This window comes from Mauremys mutica, chromosome 3 (genome assembly GCF_020497125.1).
Source record: "Mauremys mutica isolate MM-2020 ecotype Southern chromosome 3, ASM2049712v1, whole genome shotgun sequence".
NCBI classification, from domain to species: Eukaryota; Metazoa; Chordata; order Testudines; family Geoemydidae; genus Mauremys; species Mauremys mutica.
In genome coordinates, this window is record NC_059074.1 from 132,822,248 (window position 1) to 132,847,113 (window position 24,866).

Sequence of the window (24,866 nt, forward strand, 5' to 3'; positions counted from 1 at the left end):
GGACCTTGGCATGACCTGGCACCTGGTCTGCCAGCATCACATATGCATTAGGGCACTCATCTGAGAGGGAGGAAATCCCTGTGCAAATCCTTTCTTCTCATTAGGTGTGGGGCAGGGGGAAAGAGGGGAAACTGATCTGCAGTGTCCCACATCTCAGATGAGTGCTCTAACCACTTGACTAGAGGTTATTAGGGAGGCCCTCTTCTTCCTCACCATCTTCTGTGCAGCTAGGCATGCTTTGAGCATATTTAGTGGACTGGACACCATAGGGGAGATAGATGGGGTAATGCCTATCTCCACCAGATATGAGGATCCCGTTGGGACTTAGGCATGAGATAGGCATCCAGGGGCCTACCAAAGCAGCAGTGTGCATGCCTAGAGGTTGTCACTCATGCACCAAGAGGATTTTTAAAGCAAAACGGTAGGTACCATGTGAGTTTAGGCACCTAAAGATTTATGTGGCAGTTGAGCAGAGGTTTTGTGGATTACAGTAGCACCTAAGTCCCTTTGTAGATATGGACTACTGAACAGAATACCCTGTGCTCTGTTATAGCAAGTATTACCTATTCCTTCGTGCTAAGACATTTTGTGAATATAGCTGCTTTTCACAATACGGTAAAGCCCAACTATACACAGTGCTTGGGGTTATTCATATTCTGCACACTCTTGTGAGACATTCTGCAAAGAGATGTTTACACAGGTGTAAGCTCTCTCATGGATTACTGCAGCAAAACTCTGGTGCCACAACAGCCCCACCAGATGTCCTAATTAACATGCCAGCTGACACACTGTGCCAAATCTTGCTTGAGATGCTTATGTCAGTAAAATAAACCAGATTTTGCCTACTGTCTCTCAAAGTAGCATGTTCTATAATACTATATTGTGAGTTTCTCTGCCTTACTATAGTATTGTATAATTGTTGCTTGTTGTGGGATAGTGTTATTAATATTGCAACATCTCTCAAATGTTGAAAAATCATGAGGTTTTTTTTAAATAACTGGTTTTGGTCCTCTTTATTTGCCTTATAGGGTGCAAGGAGGGTCACATTTTCATGCTTTCCCCTGCAACCATGAGGGCAGAAAACATACCTCTTTTTTAATGAAAGCTAAAACTCTCTTGTATTAAAATGAATCCAGCAGCTGGAGCTTTAAGAAAAACATCAATTATTGTGAGACTCACAATAAAATCATGAGTTCACAATTATGATGTTTCCTTTTACTGTAGTTTTGACATTTTAACTTTACTTACATCCGCAGAGCCCTTTTAATTGCACCCCCTTGTACACTTGACCAAAGGAAAAAGGAAGTTCATCTTTCTATGAATGACTGTTGTAACGGGTTGTCAGTACTATCACCCAAAGGATCCAGTGTCACACGTTGCTGTGTGCTGCTTATAGTGTTACACTCATTTGTGTAGTTTCATTTACACTAGTTTCTTGCTGTAGTATGAAAAAGAAGAGAGCAGGAAAATAATCCCCTATCAGCAGGTCTGACTGCGAGGAATGGTTCTGGTTTATCTGTAAACTGACATGTAGCCACTGTGGCCCCATCTCCTTTGGACCACTCTGGCGGCACAGAGGATGGAAAGTTGTCCTAAATAGGGCAGATGGGCAGAATCCCAGTGAAGTAGATGGCTTTATGCCCCACACTCTTCTGGTGTCAAACTAGGTCTCACATTGAGTGAAACTTGGCTGGAACCAGGGAACTGAACCTACATTACATTATTTTTAATATACATTGCTGCATTTCTGTAGAGTTTAAAACTCTCATTCAGACACTTCAGGGTACTACAGACATGAGAATTCCTTCATGGTGAATTCCCACTCTCACCTTCCACACACAGCCCAGGCACCTAAGCTCTGTGTAGAGAACTATGCTGGGTTTGGGAAGGAAGTAATCCCAACCCAACTCCATTTATAGCTATTGTTCCAGATGCTACTCTGGACTGGGGGATGAGACCCCTGGACGCAGTTTACATGAAGCCAATGATCTATGTAATTACAGATTCAGTGGGCATCTTCTTGACACTGTCCCAGCCATCCTTAAATTCATCTTGCACTGTGGTTTATGTTTACCTTGCAAGGAACCCAGCTTTGTTGCACACAGAGCTGAGTTTTCCTGCACAGCTCCTACCCATCTCTGTATAACAGGACCACAATTCTGCTGTATTGGGGGGTTTCACCCTGAGTTCCCAAGCGACAGTTGTTTTCATTTTAGCATACTGCTATTCAAAATAATGATTGTGTATGCAATAAATAAAATATTTTCAATACATGCATTCAATACAATACATAGTTCAGATATTTAGTTTAGCTTTTGTCTGATTTTTTTTTGTTTTTATTCTAGATAAAGCGACAATGATTCTTTAACACTATGCAGGGCAAGTGGTTTTATTTAACTGATGTCTATTAACTTTGCAATTAAATGCCTAGGTGCTCTAAAATATATCAAATTGAAGAGGAAAGGGGGAAAGATTTCCCCCCGGTCCTTCTACTAAGATTCTTCTAACCAAAAAAAAAAAAAAAAAGCTGCTTCCAGCTATGTTCCTACTTTCAGATTGTCACATGTTCTCATAATAAATAACGCTTGCAGATTTTAATCCAATTTTTAATTGTGTATATGTACACAATGAAACAATATATGGGCATTAAGGCACTCTAGACAATCATTCCCTATACTACTATAGGTCCTGATTCAGCAAGATATTTACCGGTAACCACATGCCTAAAATGAGCAGTCAGTGGGGCTACTCACATACTTAGACACCTTGCTGAATTGGTAATGGTCCTAGTAAAAGATTCAGACTTGTAGTCTCTTTTCAGGCAAAGTCATTAGGAAGTCAACAGGAGTTTTTCTTGACTAAGGGCTGCAGGATTGGGCCCAAAGTCTTTGCAGTGTTAACACAGATGTTTAGATAGGATTTTCAAAATGTACCCAACCGGGGCTAACTTTGCTCTCATTGGCATCTGTGGGAGCAGAATTAGACCAATGCTGAGTGTTTCTGAAAATCCCACCTATAATTTTGGTTACATGATATATTAAAGTTCCATTTATGCTGGGTTAATGAGTGCTTAAAACATTTTAATCAATGGTTAATCAATTGTTATAAAGTCAAACATCTCAATAGGCTGGCTATAAGTGTGGCTTATAACTACCTACTGATATGTTCATATCATAACCATCTATAAAATATTCTAATTATGTCTGTAACATGCTTAAAACATATACTAATCACTTACTAACCCTTTATAAATCTTTGTAAATAGAACCTTAACGAAGTGTTACTGTTCCTTTTTCTTTCAGTAATGCTGTTGTCCTTCTTTGTTCCAGTAGTCTCAATGCTCTGAAAATGTATATATTTGTATGGCACTAGCAACTAAAGGTCCCAGCCCCACTGCACTATGCACTGTTCAAACACACGCCAAAAAGCCAGTCCCAAACTACCCCAAATAGTTTGTGTTCTTGTGATTAAATCATGACTCTAGAAACCTGGAGATCCGGACTCAAATCTCAACTCTGCGGCAGCCCAGCTGTGTCACCGTGAGCAATGATCTTAAATTCTCAGTCCCAAAACGTGCCTAATTGAAATCAACGGGCGTTAGCATAGCAGGATCTGAGCCTCTATTGACTATTCCTCAATTTCTACAAAGGCAAAACGTGGATAATTCCTACCTACCTCACACGAGTGGTTGGGTTTAATCACGATTGTTGTTGGGAAAGTGCTTTGAGATCCCGGGATGGAAGATGCTGGAGAAGTGCCAAGTGTCATCCAGCCAACCTGTGGTTTTTAGGAAACTCCCCGAAAATCCACTCTCCAGGGTTTAGTTACCTCCCGAGCTCCCAAAGTCAGCCAGGCTGAAGCCCAGGGTAAATCCCCACCAAGTCCCTACGCTTGACGGGAGCAGCACTACGTCTCTGGGGGTTACCCTCAGTCCCGCAAAGCAGCCCCCCTACAGCGCCGAGTGCAGCTTCTTCGGCCGGGACTAGCCCAGCGGGCGGGCGGACCCGTCCCGCCCTGGGCCGCTAGGGTCGGTGCCGGTGCCGGTGCCGGACCGCGTTGCAAGCCCGCCGATTTGGAGGCGCGTTGGGAACAGGGCGCCCCTGAACCTGCCCCCCTGGGCGTTTGACGTCACCGCTGTCCAGTCCCTGCGTTTGCCCAGCGCCGGGGTTCAGCGGGGCCCCTCCCCCCGCAGCTGAGCTCTGGACACCCGTCAACGCTGAGAAGCCGCCCGGGTCGCCTCCCTCCCAGCCCCGCCGCCGCGGCGCTGCCGGGCCCCCCAGCCCAGTCGGAAGCGAGCGGGACGGGCACGGGCGGCGGAGGCGGGAAAGTCGGGAACGGGGCTGCGGGGCTCCCCCTGCCGGCGGAGCGCGGGAAAGCAGAGCCCAGGGAGGTGGGGGGCGTGAGAGCGGGCGCGGAGCCCTTCCCTCCACCCACTACCACACGCTCCGCGGCAGCCGCAGCCAGCAGCCAGCACCTGGCCTCCGCTGGGGACAGGAGACGCACCTGCGGCAGCAGCGGCAGCAATCTGGGCACTTCACTCCCCGCTTCGCGAGCGGCCGGTGCAAGCCCCGGGAGCCCCTCTGCAGCGGCTGCGGACCCGGCACCTGCCCCCTTCTTCTTCTTCTCTGTCCGATCGGCCGGTGACAGCCCCCGGCTGCACCTTTTCCTGAAGTCTGGGAGCCCCCACTCCACCCCTGCTCTTCCCTATGGGGATCCGAGAGTTTCCCAACGGCACGGCGAGGGGCAAGACCATCACAATGTGAGTATCGCCCCCGGGGCGGGGCGGGCAGGAAGCTCCCTTGTTTTGCACCGGGGAGGGGAACAGGTACCTGCAGCGGCAGGAGGCGCCCAGCTGTGCTGCCCACTAGCCCACGCTGGGGTTCCCGGGGGGGGATCTGCGGGTCAATCCTAATGCGGGGGGGTCCCAGTCTTGTGGGAGGGCAACACGCGAAGTTCCCGGTACTCCTGCCCCCATCCCCCTGGGAGGCCGGGAGCCAAAGGCCGCAGGCTGCGCACCCGGGGAAGGGAGTTCTTCTTGGGGTGCTTTAGACAACGCTAAACTTGCTCTGGAGGGAGCCCTATGGTTTGCGGGAGGATCAGCTGTTTGTAGGGTCCGCGCTCAGCAGCTCTGCCCCTTTCTTAAAAGGCAGCGGGCGGGGGGTGCCGGAGTGGGCGCTTCCCCTCGCACGGGCAGTGCCCTGCCCCTCCTGGCCCCTGCACACTTATTGGGGAGTGAAAGGGGAGCTCCCGTCCCTTCCTTCGCCAGGTCAGCGCTCGGCACCTCCCAGCACCTCAGCTGTTACCGGGCTGTGTTCATGTCCCTTTCCTGCCTTGCCAGTGGCATGAGGAGATCTCCAGATGTCAGTCCCAGGAGGCTGTCGGACATCAGCCCGCAGCTCCGGCAGCTCAAATACCTGGTGGTGGATGAGGCGATCAAAGAGGATTTGAAATGGTCCCGATCCGTGGAGGATCTCACCAGTGCTTCCGTGGGGCTCACTTCCATCGAGGAAAGGATTCTGCGGATTACCGGGTATTATGGTTATCAGCCCTGGGCTGCCAGCTACAAAAGTAAGTCCCTTGTTTATCCCTTCTCTTCCCACCAGCGGTAGCAACACTCCTCCCCTCCCCCCTCAATTTTGTCTACTGCTGCTGCAGCTTCTCAAGCTGCCTGCAGGGTGTGGGGCAGGGCTTGCATTGCACTCGGGATTTAACCCCGTCTCCCCTTTTCTGTGGCAACCCCTCACATTGCTACTTCAATGTCCCAGCAGTTTGGAGTGATGGAAATTAACTGCCTAATTTTATTTACTATCCTCTTTTTTCCTAAACTGGATCATATCATCTTTGTCAGTTTTGTAGTTTCCTCTAAAATATTCCCTTTCCCTCAGTTGGAAGGTTTAATTATGTTTACTTTATGAACCACTGCTTTGCCTGTTGACATTTGTGTCTGATGAGATTGATAGCTAATTCAATGCTGAACAGTGGAAAAAGTTGCTCACACTCTGGGACTGTGTTTGATGTTGCACTAGATGGTGGCATTGTGATCAATTCAATACAGATTAGTGTGAGATTTAATCATTTGAACTTTCTCCTTATTAGGAAAAATGCTGGTGATTATAGAAAACATGTTAGCTTTTGTAATGGGGGAAAAGGGATTTGAGTTTAGTGCTGGAACTCAAGACAAATGTGACCAGTACAAACGGTTACTGTGACATAACATTGTTAAGTAAATCATTACATTACATGTAGGTTAAAATTTGTATCTTTTATACTGAAAATGATAGTTTTTCACTTTATTAAAATGTCTCAGTTGAAAGATTTAAAGAAATGCTTTCATTCTCTGCTAAAGGATTTAGCACATGATATTCTTTTTTTGTGTAAAATCAGGCTCTGAGTGATTTGGTATTAATCATATTAAATTCAGTATTAAAAACATTGCGCTCTGTATTGCTGATGCCATAAGTGAAGTATAATGATCAGCTTATTTGTGACAATTGCTTCGGTGCTTTTTAAACCTGTATTAGTTTTTTAAAGTAATACATTATTCCATATCCTCTCCCTACTATCTTGAAGGATCATTGTATTTTCACAAGAATTAAACTTTTCCCTGAATTAAAATATCTTTACCCTTTCCAACACAGCCTCCTGTTTGCATGTTCATAAACTTTGGTGAGAAACTTATTCTAGTGTATAGGGGTGTAAAGCTTGTGATGATATCTTGAAAAGCGTTAATAAACATGTTGGAAATATTCATACGTCTATAACATGTATTTGTATAACTTGTGTAACGTTATCTTCCATTGTTCATCATTACCAAAGATGACTGCATGTAGTAACAGTTTTTAAGAATTCATTTGCTCTTGTGCAGAAGTCATAATACTGTTTGTGTCATGATAATACTGTTCATAACATCACAGTTTTCTGTTGTAAAAATATTATTATACTAGAGGATCATGATTTTGGTGGAAAACTGGTTTTGACAAAAGAAGTCTTTGTAATAATTATTAATTGTATGCATTTCTAATGCATTCACCCTTGGATTATCTGATTGCCAATGCACTTAATAATAAAGGGGAAAGATACAAAAAACATGTTATACTGTATTTTTCTGTTTTTCATGAGCCATCAGTAACTCATTAAAACATTATTGTAGGATATTAGAATATGAATTAGCAGATAAGGTCATGATAGTTTTTGCGTAAAACCAGTTTATTGTATGGTTAAATATGGTTATTACTATTCTACGAGTCTGATTTTGCTGTCCTTACTCAAAGGGAGTTGTACCTTTCTTAAAGAGTAGTCCCACGGACTATTCATCTATGCAAAGTTATTGGATCCTGTGATCAGACCATCTATGGGTGCTAACTTCTGAGTTGGATATTAATGTTCCTATCTGACACCATGACTAATTGACAATTGAATTCATGGTGAGTTATTGCAGATGATCCTTCTAAAATAGTAAAAGTCATTTTCAGCTGCTCAATTATAATCTGTTGTTGAGATTTATAACTCCACCATAAAAGTTAATTATGAGCCAAAACTTGGCCTTCCAGGTGTGTTCTCTATAGCAATTTAAAAAAATAACAAATGACATCTTAGAATTATAATGGTGGGAAATAAATATACAGCTTTTCTGAGGATTTTTTTTAAAAATCTATCTCAGAATAATTTTACCTATAATTTGAACACATTTCACAAACTAAAAAGATAACAACCATATTTTATAAACTGTGTTGATAGAAATGTAGAAGAGATTATTTACATCTCTAGCTAGTGTTATTTGGCATGACTCCAATGGAACTACTTTGATTTACATCAGCAGGGGATATGGCGGAATGCATGTAAGTTAGATAAATCAGCAAAAGTAGAAGGCTGGGTTTATATCAACACTCTGAAAACATTTTTAAAAACTCCTTTATTTTGGCTCATGGACGTGTTGATGAGTTAAGGAACCTTTTATATTTTAAGCGGCCAGGTTTAATCAGACTAGGTCAGTGGTTCTCAAACTTTTGAATTGGTGACCCCTTTCTCATAGCAAGCCTCTGAGTGCAACCCCCCGCCCTTTGTAAATTAAAAACACTTATTTATATATATTTAACACCATTATAAATGCTGGCGGCAAAGCAGGGTTTGGGGTGGAGGCTGACAGCTCACCCCCCCATGTAATAACCCCGTGACCCTCTGAGGGGTCCCGAGCCCCAGTTTGTGAACCCCTGGACTAGGTACTGTGAACAGAAATAATTTACAATAAATTTACATTGTAAACTCTTTGGGTAGGAATCTTGTCTTCTAATTATATATGTCTGTAAAAAGTCTAGATACTGTTTGCACTGTATAAATAATAATGAGGTGCTCTCTAGGAAACTAGTTGGTGATCTAGTTCTTAGGTTATGAATGTATAAATCAGATTTCATTTCCCCTCACCCCCTTTTAAGCCACCTCCGCCAGTGACATTTTAGTCACTGAAAGTCTAGCATCTAGTGAGCAATTCCGCATATTATTATTTAGACTCATATAGATTATCTAATTTATTTAGACTTTCAGAAATCCTTTGATGGGGTCCCTCACAAGAGGCTACTAAAGAAACTAAGGAATCATGAGGTTAGAGGCAAAGTATTGTCATGAATCAAAAACTGTCTAGGAGAGTGGCTTTTGCCATAATGAAAATTGACCTAATCAAGCTACATGAAGAAGCAAACTCATGGTAAATTCATGTTATAAAGGTGAAGCAATGCACACTGGAGAGGGGGGACATTTAAATTACTGATACACCTTACTAAATTCTATGCTAACAGTAACCATATCAATTAAGGAAAGGGACCTGAATGTCACTGTAGACTGCTCAATGAAGACTTCTGCTTAAAAAAAGTGCAGCTGCTGTCAAAAAAGCAAACGAGTTTAGGGTGCATAAGGAACGAGATGGAATAATTCAAAGAACAATACCTATTAGGATACTGATCCTTGTGAATCAAAAATTAAGAAATGATTTAAATTATTTGCTGTCATAGCAACATTGTAATAATTGTGTTTAGTTCTGGCTGACTACCATTCTTGAGTAGACTCTGAATAGACATTTTTATCTCGTGTCTTTCAATTTCAGAGAAAGAAAAGAATTGAATTCTCATCTACGGAATGGTCATTGATTTCTAACAAACAAATCAATTGCTTTACAAATTTCTTCATGCAGCTTTAATTAAATCTAATATCTTCTGTAGTGTGCTATTTATGTGTGTGGAGATTCTGGGCAGAACTGTGGCCCATAAGAGAGGCTGTGCAAGCTGTTGTAACTTGAGCAGGTCCTCAGGGCTGTCTCTTTATGCTGGTGACTCTAGACCAGCCCAGAATCGAAAGAGCACAGAGATGATTCGAAACTACTTTAGCCGCCACCCCCATCCCATACTGCCGGCTGCAAGTTTTGTATACATCTCTTGGAGGCACACCACAGAGTCTCTGTTTCGTTGGAGGTCTTTGCATATGTTTGGAAGGCCTGAAAGGTGATGTCATAGGAGGCTAAAACCTGAGTTGCAGCTCTTCTAAATTCAGATTGCATGGGGAAGAAATGCAGAATCCAAGCCTTAGGTACTTAACAAAATAATTAGTCAGAATGGGCAATTCATGCTTACATTACTTCTTTTGAAATCATCATCATCTTCCTGTTGCTGAGGCAGGAGCACAGAATAAAAGAAATAAATATGTTGTTTCAAATATTGCAATGTATTTAGGAATGTACTTTTTAATATCTGCAATTACTTTAGTTCTGCATTTTCCAAAATTTGTAGAAACATAGTTCAACTACGTTATTCTAAATATATACTAACTTATTTGCCACATTGGGAAGGGTGTACATTCTGGTGATTACTGAATTTCTATAGGCACCAGTGCTTCTCTAAATAGAAATAAAAATGGGGCATAAAGCATGATAACATGAAATAATATATATTTTATACACAAAACTGCTTATAACAGAACTAGGTTTTGAGTTTTGTATGATGGCAACACTTCTTAACCCTCTGTGGTATGTGTACCAGAAATTAAATTTCAATGGAAATAATTCCAGCAAATAATGTAGGGATTTTGTACTTACTCCTGGAAATCTCTGGATGTGGAGAGGACTTTACATAATATTTTCTAGAGGAAGATTTGATATTGCTTTATAATTACTCTTGTGTACCAGACAGTTTTATTCTTTTCTGCATTTCAGATTCTTTTACATCATCATTTAATACTTTACAAGAAAATGTAATATGCATTTCTCTGTATAAGAGAAATGCAGCAGAAATGCAATCTCTAAACAGTGTAAAGTCAGTGTTTTATGACTTGCTAAGCACTTTTCCTCTCTTGATGAAATTATTGCACAAGGGAAAATGGAAGCCCCCTTTATTCCCTTCATTCCTTTAATAGAGCATTTCTCGCTCAAAAAATTGTTAAAATATTCCTTTCTATTACACCCTCATATAAAGGACAATGTTGCAAATAAATATAGGAGTGGAAAAGTCTTTGGGTGAAATCCTGGCTCCCCTGAAATCCATGGGAGTTTTGGCCTTAACTTCAATAGAACCAGGATTTCGCCCTGCAGGTTTAGGTCTTTGAATTTGCCTGCTATGCACACTCATTCTCAGTACTATGCACTGAACACCTGTTCCTAAGGCAACTGCATCCAATTACACCTACCCATACATTTTTTTTAAAAGATCCTGAACCCTATTGAAGAACTCTATTTAAAATGTAGAATAATTGACTACTTTTAACAAATGTGCAATTTTAATTTTCTTTCATCCTGCACTTGCTATTTAATTACTACTACATATTTTGTCCTGAGATGGGTGAGGAGCATCTACAACAAAGGGAAAGAGGAATATTTCTCCTTCCCTCTCCCCAGGAAGTTAAATACACTGGGCTCTGTATATAAGTGGGAGCGGGGGAGAAATATGTATACTCATACGTACATACACACTCTCTCTTTCTCACTTATTAACTCTCTCTCTCTCTAATCTGAGACCAAGAATGAAATCTGCTAATTGGCACATCCAAGATAACAATCAGTAATACATTAAAAAATACATTGCTCAAAACATAGCACCTCCTCAAGTGTATATAGCACTGTATTTTAAATGGAGGAAACAAGCTACATTAATAGGTGAATCAAAGCATTAAATATTAAAGATGTTAATGATAAACAGGCTTGACCTTTTCACAGTCTATTGTGGGGTAGGATGGTATAAAAGATGGAATTCTTTGCAGATAGAAACACAGATGATGATGGTGGGTGGTGGGGGTGCATTAAAATGTTCTGGAAGAAATTCAAAATGGCACTAAAGGGAAGACAAAGTTTAAATATGATTTTATGTAACTTGTTGGATTTTGGTTTTCTTAAATCTATCTACCACAAAAAAGTATAAATAATACACAGGATGTGTATTAGAGGAATGTCTAATTCAAGTTTAAAGTCTGTCTATTGAAGACTAGTTGGCTTTAGATTAATGCATTAACCTCTGACCTTTCAGATTTTATTTTAAAGTCACAATCTTGCAGTCTTTACTCAAGTGAAATTCTCATTGAAGTTGATGGGAGTTTTTCTTGAACAAAGGTTAAAGGATTGAGCCTCCAGTGTACTTGGGTCCTAAATGAAATGAGTTTTCTGGTCTAATCATAGTCCTTAATGGATTACTGACCACCACACAGTTTGCTAGGGAAGCATTCACAAACCTTCACACTTGCCCAAGAATGGAGTAGATGTTGTGTCAGGAGTGTGGTGAGTTGGCAGCATTGTGGAGAGAATACTGTACAGTGCCTGCTTGTACTATGTTTGGTTTCAGTTGGAGCTTTTTACTGTCTTCATAAGTACTAGGTACTACCCCAGATTCTTGCCCCCCTGTTCTTTGTGGCTTTGTGCCCCTCAGGCAGTGGAAAGTGGCAGGAATCTGATCCCAGCTGGGCACTTGAGAATTCCCCTGATTGTGCTCATCTAATGTAAACTAGGGTAGCCAGCTCCCTGGTGCAGAGGAACGGAACATTGTGGGGTTGTGCTCCTGCAATCCTTGACGGGCCTGTGGTCCATTAGGGACCATAACTATCCAATGTAAATTATGGGAGCCTAGTGGCCACTTTAACTCTTGCTGGGCTGAAGCAGCTTGAGAGCCAGAGAACTATAACTGACTCCCAGACTAGCCCCACCCCACCTTCTCTGAACGGGTCTTGGGGCAGGAGAGAGTTGGCGCCATGTTTAGTTTTTGGGGAAGTGGATGATACTTGGCTGCATGGCATTAACCAAAATCATTTACATTATTAATAGCCAGAATTTTGCCTTTATATCAAACGGTGCACATACTGACTTCTGTGGGAATTATGTGAGTGTGAGGTTAGCATAAAGCAGGGGTGGCCAAACTATGGCTCGTGAGCCACATGCGGCTCTTTTATAGTTAAAGTGCTGCTCACGGAACCCCCATACACACTCCATCTACCAGATGGGGGGGAGGAGCTTGGGGCTTCTGCCCTGTGGCAGGGTGGTGAGCTAGGGGCTTCAGCTGGAGCAGGGCTGAAGCCCCAAGACCCCCCTCTCTGCAGGAAAGAAGCCCCAACTCCACCACTCCGCCACAGGGCAGAAGCCCTGCTCCAGCTGGTGAGCTCCAGCTCTCGAACTTCTGAAAATTGTCGTATGTGGCTTGGAGGGTCAGTAAGTTTTGCCACCCCTCCTATAAATCAAAAAGGGCTGGGAAGCATAGCACAATAGGAGGAATTTAGCCTGAGGAACTTATCCCAGACCTTGAATGGATGTAGGAGGCATTTTTAAGTCTTATGTATCTCCCCAGGACAGGGCACAGTAGCTCCTTCAACTGAATTGCTATGCACTGTGTAGTAACTGTGGGGTACAAAATGACATTGGATTCCATGATAGCTTCTTTCACTTCACATCTGTCTTTTTTAAACAGTGCAAGGTTGAACCAGTTGTGCTGCCAACCAGCTATTCTCAGTAGATTTCACTGTAACACTCCACTGGCAGCCAAGTTTAAAAAAAAAAAAAAAGAACTACATAGGATTGAATTTAATGGGGATCTAGGGTATTTCTCTGACAATAACCAACATTGGAACTTTAGTCTTTTTTCTACTTTTTTTATAGACATAATAATTCTACCATCTCATTAGATTTTAATAGGTAACTTCTTTATGGAAGAAATTTAGAACCTTAATTAGGACATTTCTTTTTACCTGCTATTGATTTAAATATTTTTTCCTATAACTTTGTATTCATAAATTCTTGGGATTAACTAGTGAGCACAGTTTAAACTTTATATTGTTTTCACTTCCCACCTCTTTTATCATTTTCATTATGTTTCTGTTGTAGTCATGAAACAATGGGGATACTCTTCAGTGTCCAAAGTAATACCTGTAAATTCTCCGGGCTGCAAATCCTAGGTGATATTTCCCTAGTGCATGATGTGTCTGCTTTATGTTTTAAAGGAGTTTGATTAAATTTATCCTTGATGTAACTTCATTTTGTTCACTGGAGTTATGCCACTGAGGAGTTTAGAATTCAGAGTTCATAAGAAATACTTCTATATTTAAAATAATATTTTCAGCACATAGGTCTCAATCGTACAAAAATGCATGTTAGCAACTTTACTCATAGACTGTTGGTGTGCATAAAGTTATTCAAATGTGTAAATTTGGATGTTTGAAGCTTTTATCATATGTATTGTCCTGACATAATCTGCCTTTAACAAGTGTTAATATGACATTTTTTGCTGAAGATTCAAAAATGCTATTCTCCACTAACTTAAAATGCCATTATATTTGGCATAATAGTTATCTATATCTAGATGATTATTACTAAGTATCACTATTATACCGTCCATTGACAGTTCATTTGTGTATGAAGAAAAAATATTTTTCTATGCAAACAGAAGTGTTTCCATTCAGTTTCATAAATACATGGATTCCCTAGGTAGTTAGGTCATTTTAGCTACGCAGTTTCCTATAACATTGGTTGGCTTTATTTGTGTTTTCATTAAAGTTTCTATTTACTTTTTCCATCAGTTTCTTTTCTAGAATCATAATATAATCCAAAACATTGCACCTGGGTTAAACAGCCAGATTAGTTTGTGTCTAAAGAAAAGATATCTATAGTTTTGTGGATGTTCCTGAGGGTTTTTGCTGGGGGTGGGGGGGCGGCTGCTGTTTATCTTATGCAAGTTATACTAATTTTGAGGTAAAAAAAATTGTTTGGTTTATTTTTCTCAAATCAACCAAATATCCATTTTGATTGGTAATCATTTTTTGTGCTGTGAATTGAACATTGCAGCAGGACATTCACTGTTTGATACGTTCCTTGTCAGAAGTCCCTTTCCTTAAGGATAAAACACATTTCAGACTAAGTGCATTGTTTGTGCTGTTATTGATTTAGTGAAATTTCTTGTGAAGGAAAGTACTACTCAACCTGAGCAAGGTTTACAGATTCAGGCCCATAATGAATAGTCTATAGAAGGCCAAATAAGACACATGCTGGACCAAATGTTAGAGCTGGAGGGAAACAGAGAGGCTTTGAGTTTTCTAATGATGGTTAGGAAAAAATTATTTAAGGTTAGTAGGATAACCTGGATCTCAAATATAATTGTCCAAAAAAAAATGGTTCTCCAGTCTCTCTGTGACCAAAATAAGCAGGACAGGTTTTTATCTTTATTTTTAATTTATGTTGCTGTCAGTCTTGGAACTGTCATCATAAAACAAACAAATATTAGCTACCCCTTTGTTCAAGTGATCCTACAGGACAGTGAACATGACACCATCTTAGTGAGAGAAAGAACTCCTCAGGCCCAGCTACTGGGGAATGTGACAGAGGGTGAACTGGGCTGGTACAAAGCTATGATATTGCTTTCTATCCCACCCTCTGCTCAGATCTTAGGCTGCTCATCTCCATCTGGGAGCTGAAGAGCAGCAGAAGGGTATGTGATGAAGGGCAATAACAAGGTGAGATGATGGGTTGACCTGAGCAGCAGGGGTGGAAGCTGAAAACACAAGCTCAGAACAGATGGCAGTCCTCTGCATTTTTGTTTTTTTTCAATGTGTCACTTCCCTTCCCTAAGGACAAGTCTCTTACCTGATCTGACAAGCACTGAAAGCTCCTGGGTACCTTGACTGACTGGCACATCCAACCTGAGGCGAAAATGAAACTTGGCCTTCCACCACAGTTGTTCTGTAAATATTACTGAATTAACCCTGTACGGTCTTCTGAAAGTGGACTAGAGCCAAAGGAAGGAGTTGGCGATGTGTTGGATAAGCCGTCTTTGTAGTTTGCTGGCAAGTGTGAGGAAACTGAGTCAGGATGCCAGTTTTCATTTTTATACTGTACTTAGATCAAATATGCCCGTCAGTCAGTGCATTAAACACTAAGTGCAAATCAGCAGCAGGCTGGCAGTCTGGACCTAATTAAGCTTCACTTTCCTCACCTAGTTTTCAGGTTGTCCCAGGTGATTGGGCAGTAGGATTTTTCCTACCCTGTTTGTATTAATTTTCTTGCTGGGGGAGTGTGTCCTTCAGCTATGTGTTGGGATCTTTGATAGCGTTCACTTTTCTCTTTTAGGTACTATGTCAGCTTCTTGGCTTGGACCTGCGTTTGGTCCCTAGTTCTCTTCCTCATTCTTCTGCGCCAGTCTCTCCCTCTCTTTCCCCTCCTTTGTCTAACACCCCTTTACCCTTCACCGCTCAGCTGCCAATACATTTTTTTCCTTCTTGTATTCGGGTTTTGCATCTATCACTGTGGAACCCTCTCTCCCTTGTTAGCCAGCTGCACAGCACAGTTACGGTAATAGAAGGCAATACACGGGAAGAGGAACTGTGTGTCTCCATACAGGGTAGAGAACAGAAAGCCAGCAGAGGCAGCACAGATGGGTGGGAATAAACAGCCAGCAGCCCACAATGACAAGTGAAGTGGGTATTACATCCCCTCTCTTCCAAGACTGCGAATCCTGAGCATAAAGCCACAGAGGGTAAAGTAGAAAATCCTTACATCATTCTCTGTTGCAAAGCATAGAAAAAACAAGAGAGGTAACCTTCATTTCTCTTTAGCGTGTAGGTATATCACTTTTTAAAAGGGATCAAGGAAAGAACAGAGAAGCATAGCTCTTGCAGATAATTTATTCAAGTCCATCCCAGTGCAACAGTATGAATTGCCTGCTGAACCAAGCCTTACAGGACTGCGTGAACAATCACTGTAACCCATTGGTCACTGTGAGTTAGGTGTCCCTCTCTGCATGTGATTTACAGAGGACCAGCTACAGAGGACCTCGTCTGTTACGAGGACCAGCTACAGAATCTGGCTTCTTAGTTCAAGCTGTAGAAACTCATGTTTTTAGCTCTGGCGGTCCCTGGCTCAGTACCCAGTGTTGGCCAAGATAGTGTTCATCACGTAAGCTTAGCATGGATTATTTAGAATGAAAAAAAACTCCATTGAATATAAAAAATAATTTGCATAGCGCCAGTTTGGAGACTGGAAGTAAATGGTTAAAAATCAGACAGATGGAAAACAGTGTCTTACTAGACACAGATGGCCTACAGGAAAGAATACAGAGCAAGTTGTGGAACTTTTTTGAGGAAACACAATGAGGAGGCCTAGTTGATTCCCAAAAAGGCTACTCCAAAAGCACAGGAAGAAATGGGGGATTTGTGGCTTATGCAAATTAGCCTGAGGTGTAAATTAATGAGAATAGGGTTGAAAATTATAAATAGGCGTTGTTTCTCAGTGGCAACAAGGCAGAAGTCCTGATTTATTTTTATTATTTATTACAAGTTCTAGACAGGCTCTAGGAAATAATACAAAAAAATTCAAAATGCAAACAAAAACAGACTTGGAACAAAAGACTGTATTGTGCAGTAAATGCAGTTGCCTATTTAACATTTAAGAATAAAACATAAATCATAGAAGTGTAGGGCTGGAAGAGAGTCAAGAGCTCATCGAGGTCCAGCCACTGATGCAGGATTAAATATACCTAGACTATCTCTGACTGGTGTTTGTCCAATGTGTTCTTAAAATCCTCCAGTGAGGAGGATTCCACAATCTTCCTTGGAAGCCTATTCCAGAATTTAACAATCTTTATAGTTACAAAGTTTTTCTTAATATCTAACCTAGATCTCTCTTGCTGCAGATTAAGCCCATTACTTCTTGTCCTATGTTCAGTGGACATGGAGAACAATTAATCAATGTTCTCCTTATAATAGCCCTTAACATATTTGAAGATTATCAGCTCCCCCTTCGATCTTCTTTTCTCAAAACTAAACATGCCAAGTTTTTTTAATCTTTCCTCACAGGTCAGGATTTTTAAATGTTTTATCATTTTTGTTGCTCTCCTCTGGACTCTTCCCAATTTGTCCTCCTCTGTCTTAATGAATGACACTCAGAACTGAACAGCTGAGGTCTCTCAGCAATGTTGAGTGGAGCAGGACAATTACCTCCCATGTCTTTTCTTACAAAAGTCCTGTTAATACACCCAGATTATTAGCCTGTCTCACAACTGCATTCATGTTGTTGGCTTATATTTAATTTGTGATCCACTATAACACCTGGTCCTTTTCGGCAGTACTACAGACGATCCAGTTATTCAGTGTTTTATATTTGTACATTTTGATTTTTCCTTCCTAAGTGTAGTACGTTTTACTATTCCAGACCAGTTCTCCAATTTGTCAAGGTCATTTTGAATTCTAATCCTGCCTTCCAAGTGCTTGCAGCCCCTCCCATCTTGGTGTCATCTGCAGATTTTATAAGCATACATTCTACTCCATTATCCAAGTCACTAATGAAAACGTTGAAAAGTACTAGACCCACGGCAGTCCCCTGCTGAACCTCGCTAGTTATAAGTCCTTCCTGTTGGATAGTGAACTATTGATAATTACTCTTTGAGTATGGTCTTTCAACCAGTTGTGCCCCCGGTTTACAGTAATTTCATCTAAATGACATTTCCCTAGTTGGCTTATGAAAATATCATAGTGGACTGTGTCAGAAGACTTACTAAAATCAAGATATATCATGTTTACTGTTTCCTCCCATCCACTAGGCTGTTAACACTGTCAAAGAGGGAAATTAGGTTGGTTTGAAATGATTCATTCTTGACAAATCCATGTTGCCAATTCCTTATCACCCTCTTATTCTCTATGTGCTTACAAATTGATTGTTTAATAATTTGTTCCAGCATTTTTCCAGAGATTGAAGGCTGACTAGTCTATAACTCGCTGGCTCCTCTTTGTTCACCTATTTAAAGATAGGTACTACTTTTTCCCTTCTTCAGTCCTCTAGGACCTCACCTGTCCTCTGTGACTTCTCAGAGGTAATCACAAACTCATCTAAGATTCATTCAGCTGGCTTCTTAAATACTGTAGGGTGAATTTTGTCAGGCCCTGATGACTTGAATACACCTAACTTATCTGTGTATTCTTTAAACTATTCTTTCCCTATTCTGGCTTGTGTTCCTTCCCCATTTTTGTTAATATTAATTTGATTAAGCATCTGGTCACAATTTACTAAAAAAGGTTAAGACTAAAGCAAAACTGGCATTAAATCCTCAGCCTTCTTGGTGTGAACCCTTATTAGTTCTCCTCCAATGCTTAGTAGTAGGCCTTTGCCTTTGGTTTGCTCCTAATGTATTTAAAGGACCTTTTCTTATTGCCTTTTATGTCCCTTGCTAAGTGTAACTCAATTTATGCCTTAGCCTTTCTGATTTTGTCCTATGTGCTCGTGGGATGCTTTTGTACTCATCCTTAGTAATTTGTCCATGTTTCCTCTTTTTGTAGGATTCCTTTTTGATTTTCAGGTCATTAAAGAGCTCCCGAGGGAATCGTGTTGGTCTCTTATTATTCTTCCTATCTTTCCCTTGCATCAGGTTAGTTTGCAGTTGTGCCTTTAATATTGTCTCTGAGAAACTGCCAGCTCTCAACTCCTTTTCCCCTAGATTTTCTTGTGATGGGACCTTAGATACCAGATCTCTGAGTTTTAGTCTGCTTTTTTGAAGTCCATTGTACTTATTCTGCTGCTTTCACACCTTTCTTGCCTTCGAAACATGAAATCTATCATTTCATGATCACTCTCACCCAAATTGCCTTCAATCTTCAGATTCACAACCAGTTCCTCCCTGTTAGTCAGAATCCAGTCTAAAATGGCAGTGTGCCTGGTTACTTCCTCTACCATCTAAAACAAGAAGTTGTCCCCAGCACATTCCAAGATCTTATTGGCCATTTTGTGTTTTTGTGTATTAATTTTTCCAACAGATATCTGGCTAATTGAAGTCCTTCATTACTACCAAGTTTTGTTGTTTGTTTTAGAAATGCCGTATCCGCCACCTCCTCCTGATTTGGTGGTCTATAGTAGACCCCTACCATGACATCGCCTCTTCACCCAGAGACTTTCAACTGGCCTGTGTCTCCCCTCCTTCTGGACTTCAGAACAAGTGTATACATTTTAATGTATATAGCCACACTTCCTTTCTTTTTACCCTGTCTCTCCTTCCTAAACAAGCTATACCCCCTATACCAATATTCTGTGAGATTTATCCACCAAATCTTAGTGATACCAATTAAGTGATGATTTAGCTTAGTTCCAGTTCTTTCTGTTTATTCCCCATACTCTTTGAATTTGTGTATAGACATCTAAGATGTTGAGCAGATTCCCCCACAGTTTTCCCTCTTATTGCTCCTATGACCTTACTGTAATGTTTCCCCTCCCACCCCCAAAATCTAGCCTTCAGTTAAGATCACCTTTTTTTTATACTTAGTGGTGGGCTTTTGTCACCTGCCCCCTTTGAACCCACATTCCACCACCCCATATTTTCCTCAGGCAAGATATCCTGCAACCAGCCCAAGCCCCTTTATATTAGGGGGCTTTTTGGTTGTGTGCCTCCATATTGTGCTATAACACACTCATGTATGATCTTTTAGATAGCCAGTTAGAAAAAAGTATCTAGGGATTGTACATTACAGACAGATAAAATATAGGGACTTAAAAACCTCAGTTCAGTGTCTGGTGAAGTTAGTGAGGCACATAGCTCTCTGGAAGTGTCCATGAGAAATAAAAGATAAAGCAGAAGAGATCATTTGGTGTGTCTAAGAAAATGTTCAGGGTGCTACAGAGGGAACATTGGACACAATGGGACAAATTCATCCTTGATACAAATGTAGTGAAGACAAGGGTCTTGGGTACATGAGGGTATCTTTTGGTGGAAGAGAAGTTATGCAGTAGCTAGTTTGTACAATATTTTTAATGGCAATGCTGTTTAACTATATGTGGTGATAATATCATTCTTCTCAATAGGCCTGCAAGCAAATCCCATTTAAAACCCCCAGTGTTAGGCTTAGTACCTTTAATATGAACAGAAATTGAGTTAAACTCTGCCCTTACCATCTCTTCCCTAAATCACACACTTTTCCAAGCCATGAATGCTGTCTGGGCTATCCTAATACTGCTAAGTCTTTTCACGGTCAAATAAACAAGTTTAAATTAAAACAGTGCAGCTATTGCTTTTGAGAGCGTCCATGGGGGAAAATAAAGCAACATTTTAGAGTCAAAAGGACCTTATCTGAAAAAATCAAAACCAGAAACCATGTCACCTAGTCATAGTAGAAATTAACTGTGCCCAAAGTCTTGCAAATGTTAAAGAGAATGATATGAAAATTCCCTAGAATGAAACGTCTCTCCTGCTGCATAGTAAATCTGAAACATACAGAATATACAAAAAAACAGTTGCCAGATTCTTGAGCCTTCCTAAATCCCCAGAAGAAAGGGACCTAAATCACCTCAAGGTATCACCTGAGGATCCTCCTAATTTAGGAGAATCCTTGGCTAGCAAACCCAAGCCTCTCCTGGTGCCCTCCCACACATAATCCTGTCCTAGTGGATGTATGGGGCAGTCTGAAGGGGGAGTTTATAGGAAGGGGCTGGAGCACAATGCACAATGACTAGGTTTGGCAGAATTGAGGGAGTGGTTTGAGTATTGGTCTGCTAAACCCAGGGTTGTGAGCTCAATCCTTAAGGGTGCTATTTAGGGATCTGGGGCAAAAATCTGTCTGGGGATTGGCCCTGCTTTGAGCAGGGGGTTGGACTAGATGACCTCCTGAGGTCCCTTCCAACCCTGTTATTCCATGAATTAGATTTGTATTTTTCTTTTTTATAATTTTGACCAATTAGTATCAATATTTATTTTTAAGCATTTTTAATTTTTTTAATCTATTTTAAATTTTCACAGCAGCATGAAATTGTGAAGCAGCAGGTGAATCAATTATTTAGTGATAGCAGACATTGAGATTCAAAAAGGTAAACTTTATAAACCATTAAAACTCAAATTATCAACATCACGGATAGAAATATACAAAGTAAATATCCTCTATCAACAAATCAGACCTGTTTTTACTGTTCATTCGCTGGTCCATTTGTAACAAGCCTAATTCAAAAGGCTAAATCACTGGAAATTGGCTCCAATGAGTTCACAGGCAATATTTTTCTTTGTGTGTGTGTGTGAACTTTGATTATTATCGATGAAAATATTTTTTCGTGTGTGTGTGTGTGTGTGTGTACAGTGAAATTGACATTTACTGACATTTGATGTACCAGTAAAAATTAAATCCTTCCAAGCCTAGTTATGAATGTAGTAGCCTCCAGGATTACAGATGGGCGCCTGCACTTCCAGGTGCACTTAGTGATGGGAATCTGGCCCCTATGAAGGCACATGTTATATTTTACAATGTACTGTTATTCCAAATAACACAGTGTAATGGGGGGGGGGAATCCAGTAATTACGACCTTTTGTGGTAGATTTAGACCTCTTCTTTCCAGGTATTTTACAGTAGCCTTAAATTAGCCATTTCTGTAGTCTCAGCAGTAAATGCTATATAGTTTGACAGCCAGTTATTTCAAAATATGTACAGCTTTTATAGTCCTAACTGCAGTTTCTAGCAAAAAGGGAAAACTAATAAGGAGGTGTGATGGAAAAGTCAATGTACTGTGCTTTTTACCTTTCCTCTTTCCCCCAGGTTAACCTCTCTGGAGGGAAGGAAGCAAAAAAAAAATTCTTGTTACTTTCCCTGAATAAACCACATTGGAAGGGGGAAAGTTTCCTGTAGCTGTTGTACTAATAAGTATGTGAGCATCCATAATATACTTAAAGGCTTGAAAAGATCATTTGCTTGGATGCTCAGTAGTATTTTGTGGAAGATTTCTTATACGGGAATCAGAGTATGCATTGAATGATAATTTCAAAATACCTGCAAGAATCTATAATGAGCAGTAGATAGATATACACAATGTAATTCAGTATAATATGTCAATACTAATGTAAGCCTCACTGTGCTGATAAATAGGAAGCACCATAGTGCTTTTCTGGTTTCCTCCAGAACCAGAAAATATCTTGCCTTCCTTGTTTCTCTGCCTCCAAGGAGGCTGAGTGGGCTCTATATATACACTAGTTGTGAGAAAGGCCATGGATGTTTTAGGTTTATATATGACTATTCATCTTGAAGATCCAAAAAAGGGTGCTCATCCCACTTGAAGAACTGGACCTTCCAAGGCTGAGAGAGGTATCTCTTCTCTAGTTAAGGTTGTTACTATGGTGATATTAATTCTTGATGGGAAGATAGGAATTGCCATAATGGATAAGACTAATGGTCCATCTAGTCCAGTGTCCTGCACCCAGATGCTTCAGGAAAAAGATTCAACGCTGCTCTTTCCTCCCCTCCCCCCCCCCCCCCCACGGTATGCAAGTTTCTTCCTGACTGCCATAAGGTAGTTGTGAAGCATAAGAAATTTATAAATTAAACTTTGAAAGGGCAGAACATAGGGGAAACATTAATATTCTGGCAATTGGTGCATTATAGGTTCAAAAATTCAAACACCACCTTAAAATAATTCAAAAGCTTCAATGAATGTATTGAAGTACAATACTTTTTTAAAAATACTAAATAAGTTAGTTGTAATATATATGGGATCATATAGCTCTCATTCTGTTGGGCTGTAAAGATCATAACCAGTATTAGTGATAAATCTATGACTATTAACGTTAGTTCAGCATTCTGAAATGGCTAACAGTAGAACCTCAGAGTTACAAACATCTCGGGGATGGAGGTTGTTCATAACTCAAAACCGTTCATAACTGAGCAAAACATTATGGTTGTTCTTTCAAAAGTTTACAACAGAACACTGACTTAATACAGCTTTGAAACTTTACTGTGCAGAAGAAAAATGCTGCTTTTGCCATCTTAATTTAAATGAAACAAGCACAGAAAAAATGTCCTTATCTTGTCAAGTCTTTGTTTTTGTAATCTTTACCTTTATTTTTTTTAGTAGTGTATGTTTAGCACAGTACTGTACTGTATTTGTGTCGTTTTTTTTGTCTCTGCTGCTGCCTGATTGCGTACTTTTGGTTCCAAATGAGGCATGTGGTTGACTGGCTAGTTCGTAACTCTGGTGTTTGTAACTCTGAGGTTCTACTGTATAAATATGTTGCTGAGGATAAAACAGGGTTATACACTGGCAGCAGGCTAATGCTAAAATAGATTTATATATTGCTAAGCAGTAAACAAAGCTTAATTGCCAAAGTAAACAATAAAGAATAAATAGTTTAAAATTTTTAGCAGTAAATTTAGAGGGAATTCTGCAGGAACTTCTAAGAAATTTGTCCCTGATACCCTGTTATTTCAGGAAACACACCCACCAGATGGGATGAGAACCAATGATTCAGGGAAACTTGTTTAACCAAGCATATTTCTCTTTATACCACTTGAAAAGGAAGAACATTATTGTATTGATAGCTAGACCTTAATTTAAATGAAGGACTGAAAGATTTAAAAGCTAGAGTTCTATTACTTAAAGAAATGTTATTTGAAGGGAAAATTACTTTGGTCTCTGTATATGCATCATATCAAGTGACATTTTTATGAAATACAGTAGTTTCCCAAGAACTGCAAGGTCTCCAATGAAGGAGATTTTTCTAACTCAGGGGAGGGGCATGAGAGGAATGAGATTTTTACAGTGTAGTAAACCCCAAACTGGATAGGTCAGATAGAAGAGTCGTAAATGATAGAGATGCTAGTAAAAAGTTAAATGGGCATTTAAATAATCTGCCATTGAGAGATGTATGGAATCTGTAAATGCAAACAATAAGGAAAATTCATTTACTTCAGCCATGGAATAATAGAAATATAGATCTGGAAGGGGCCAGCCTCCTGCACTGAGACAGGACTAAATATTATCTAGACGATCCCTTACAAGTGTTTGTCCATCCTGTTCTTTAAAACCTCCAATGACAGAGATTCCCCAATCTTCCTAGGCAATTTATTCCAGAGTTTAATCACCCTGCCAGGAACTTTTTCCTAATATCTAACCTAAATCTCTCTCTTGTTGCAATTTAAGCCCTTTACTTCTTGTCCTGTTCTCAATGGATAAGGAGAACAATGTATCACCCTCTTCTTTATAACAACCATTTATGTACGTGAAGACTGTAGTTATGTCCCCTTTCAGTCTTCTCTTCTCCAGACTAAACAAACCCAGTTTTTTCAATCTTCCCTCAGAGGTCATCTTTTCTAGACCTTTAATTAATTTTTATTGCTCTCCTCTGGACTTTCTCCAATTTGTCCATGTCTTTCCTGAAGTGTGGTGGACATAACTAGACACAGTACTCCAGGTGAGGCCTTATAAGTACTGAGTAGAGCTGAAGAATTACTTCTTGTGTCTTGCTTACAACACTTCTGCTACTACATCCCAGAATGATGATCATTTTTTGTAGTATTACATTGTTGACTCATATTTAGTTTGTGATCCATTATAATACCCAGCTCCTTTTCTGCTGTACTTCTTCTTAGGCAGTCATTTCCCATTTTGTATTTGAACAGTTGATTATTCC

The 24,866-nt window shown here is 40.4% G+C and overlaps 1 protein-coding gene across 1 annotated transcript in view; it reads left to right on the top strand.

The window, feature by feature from the left end:
* Positions 1 to 4,109: 4,109 nt before the first annotated feature.
* The window catches only part of SLC35F3 (solute carrier family 35 member F3), a 266,282-nt gene continuing 245,525 nt past the window's right edge, over positions 4,110 to 24,866 (top strand). The window contains exons 1-2 of the mRNA XM_045008486.1: positions 4,110 to 4,759; positions 5,339 to 5,568. Coding sequence (XP_044864421.1) covers positions 4,707 to 4,759; positions 5,339 to 5,568 — 283 coding nt within the window. The 5' untranslated portion in view covers positions 4,110 to 4,706. The remainder of the gene's footprint in view (positions 4,760 to 5,338; positions 5,569 to 24,866) is intronic.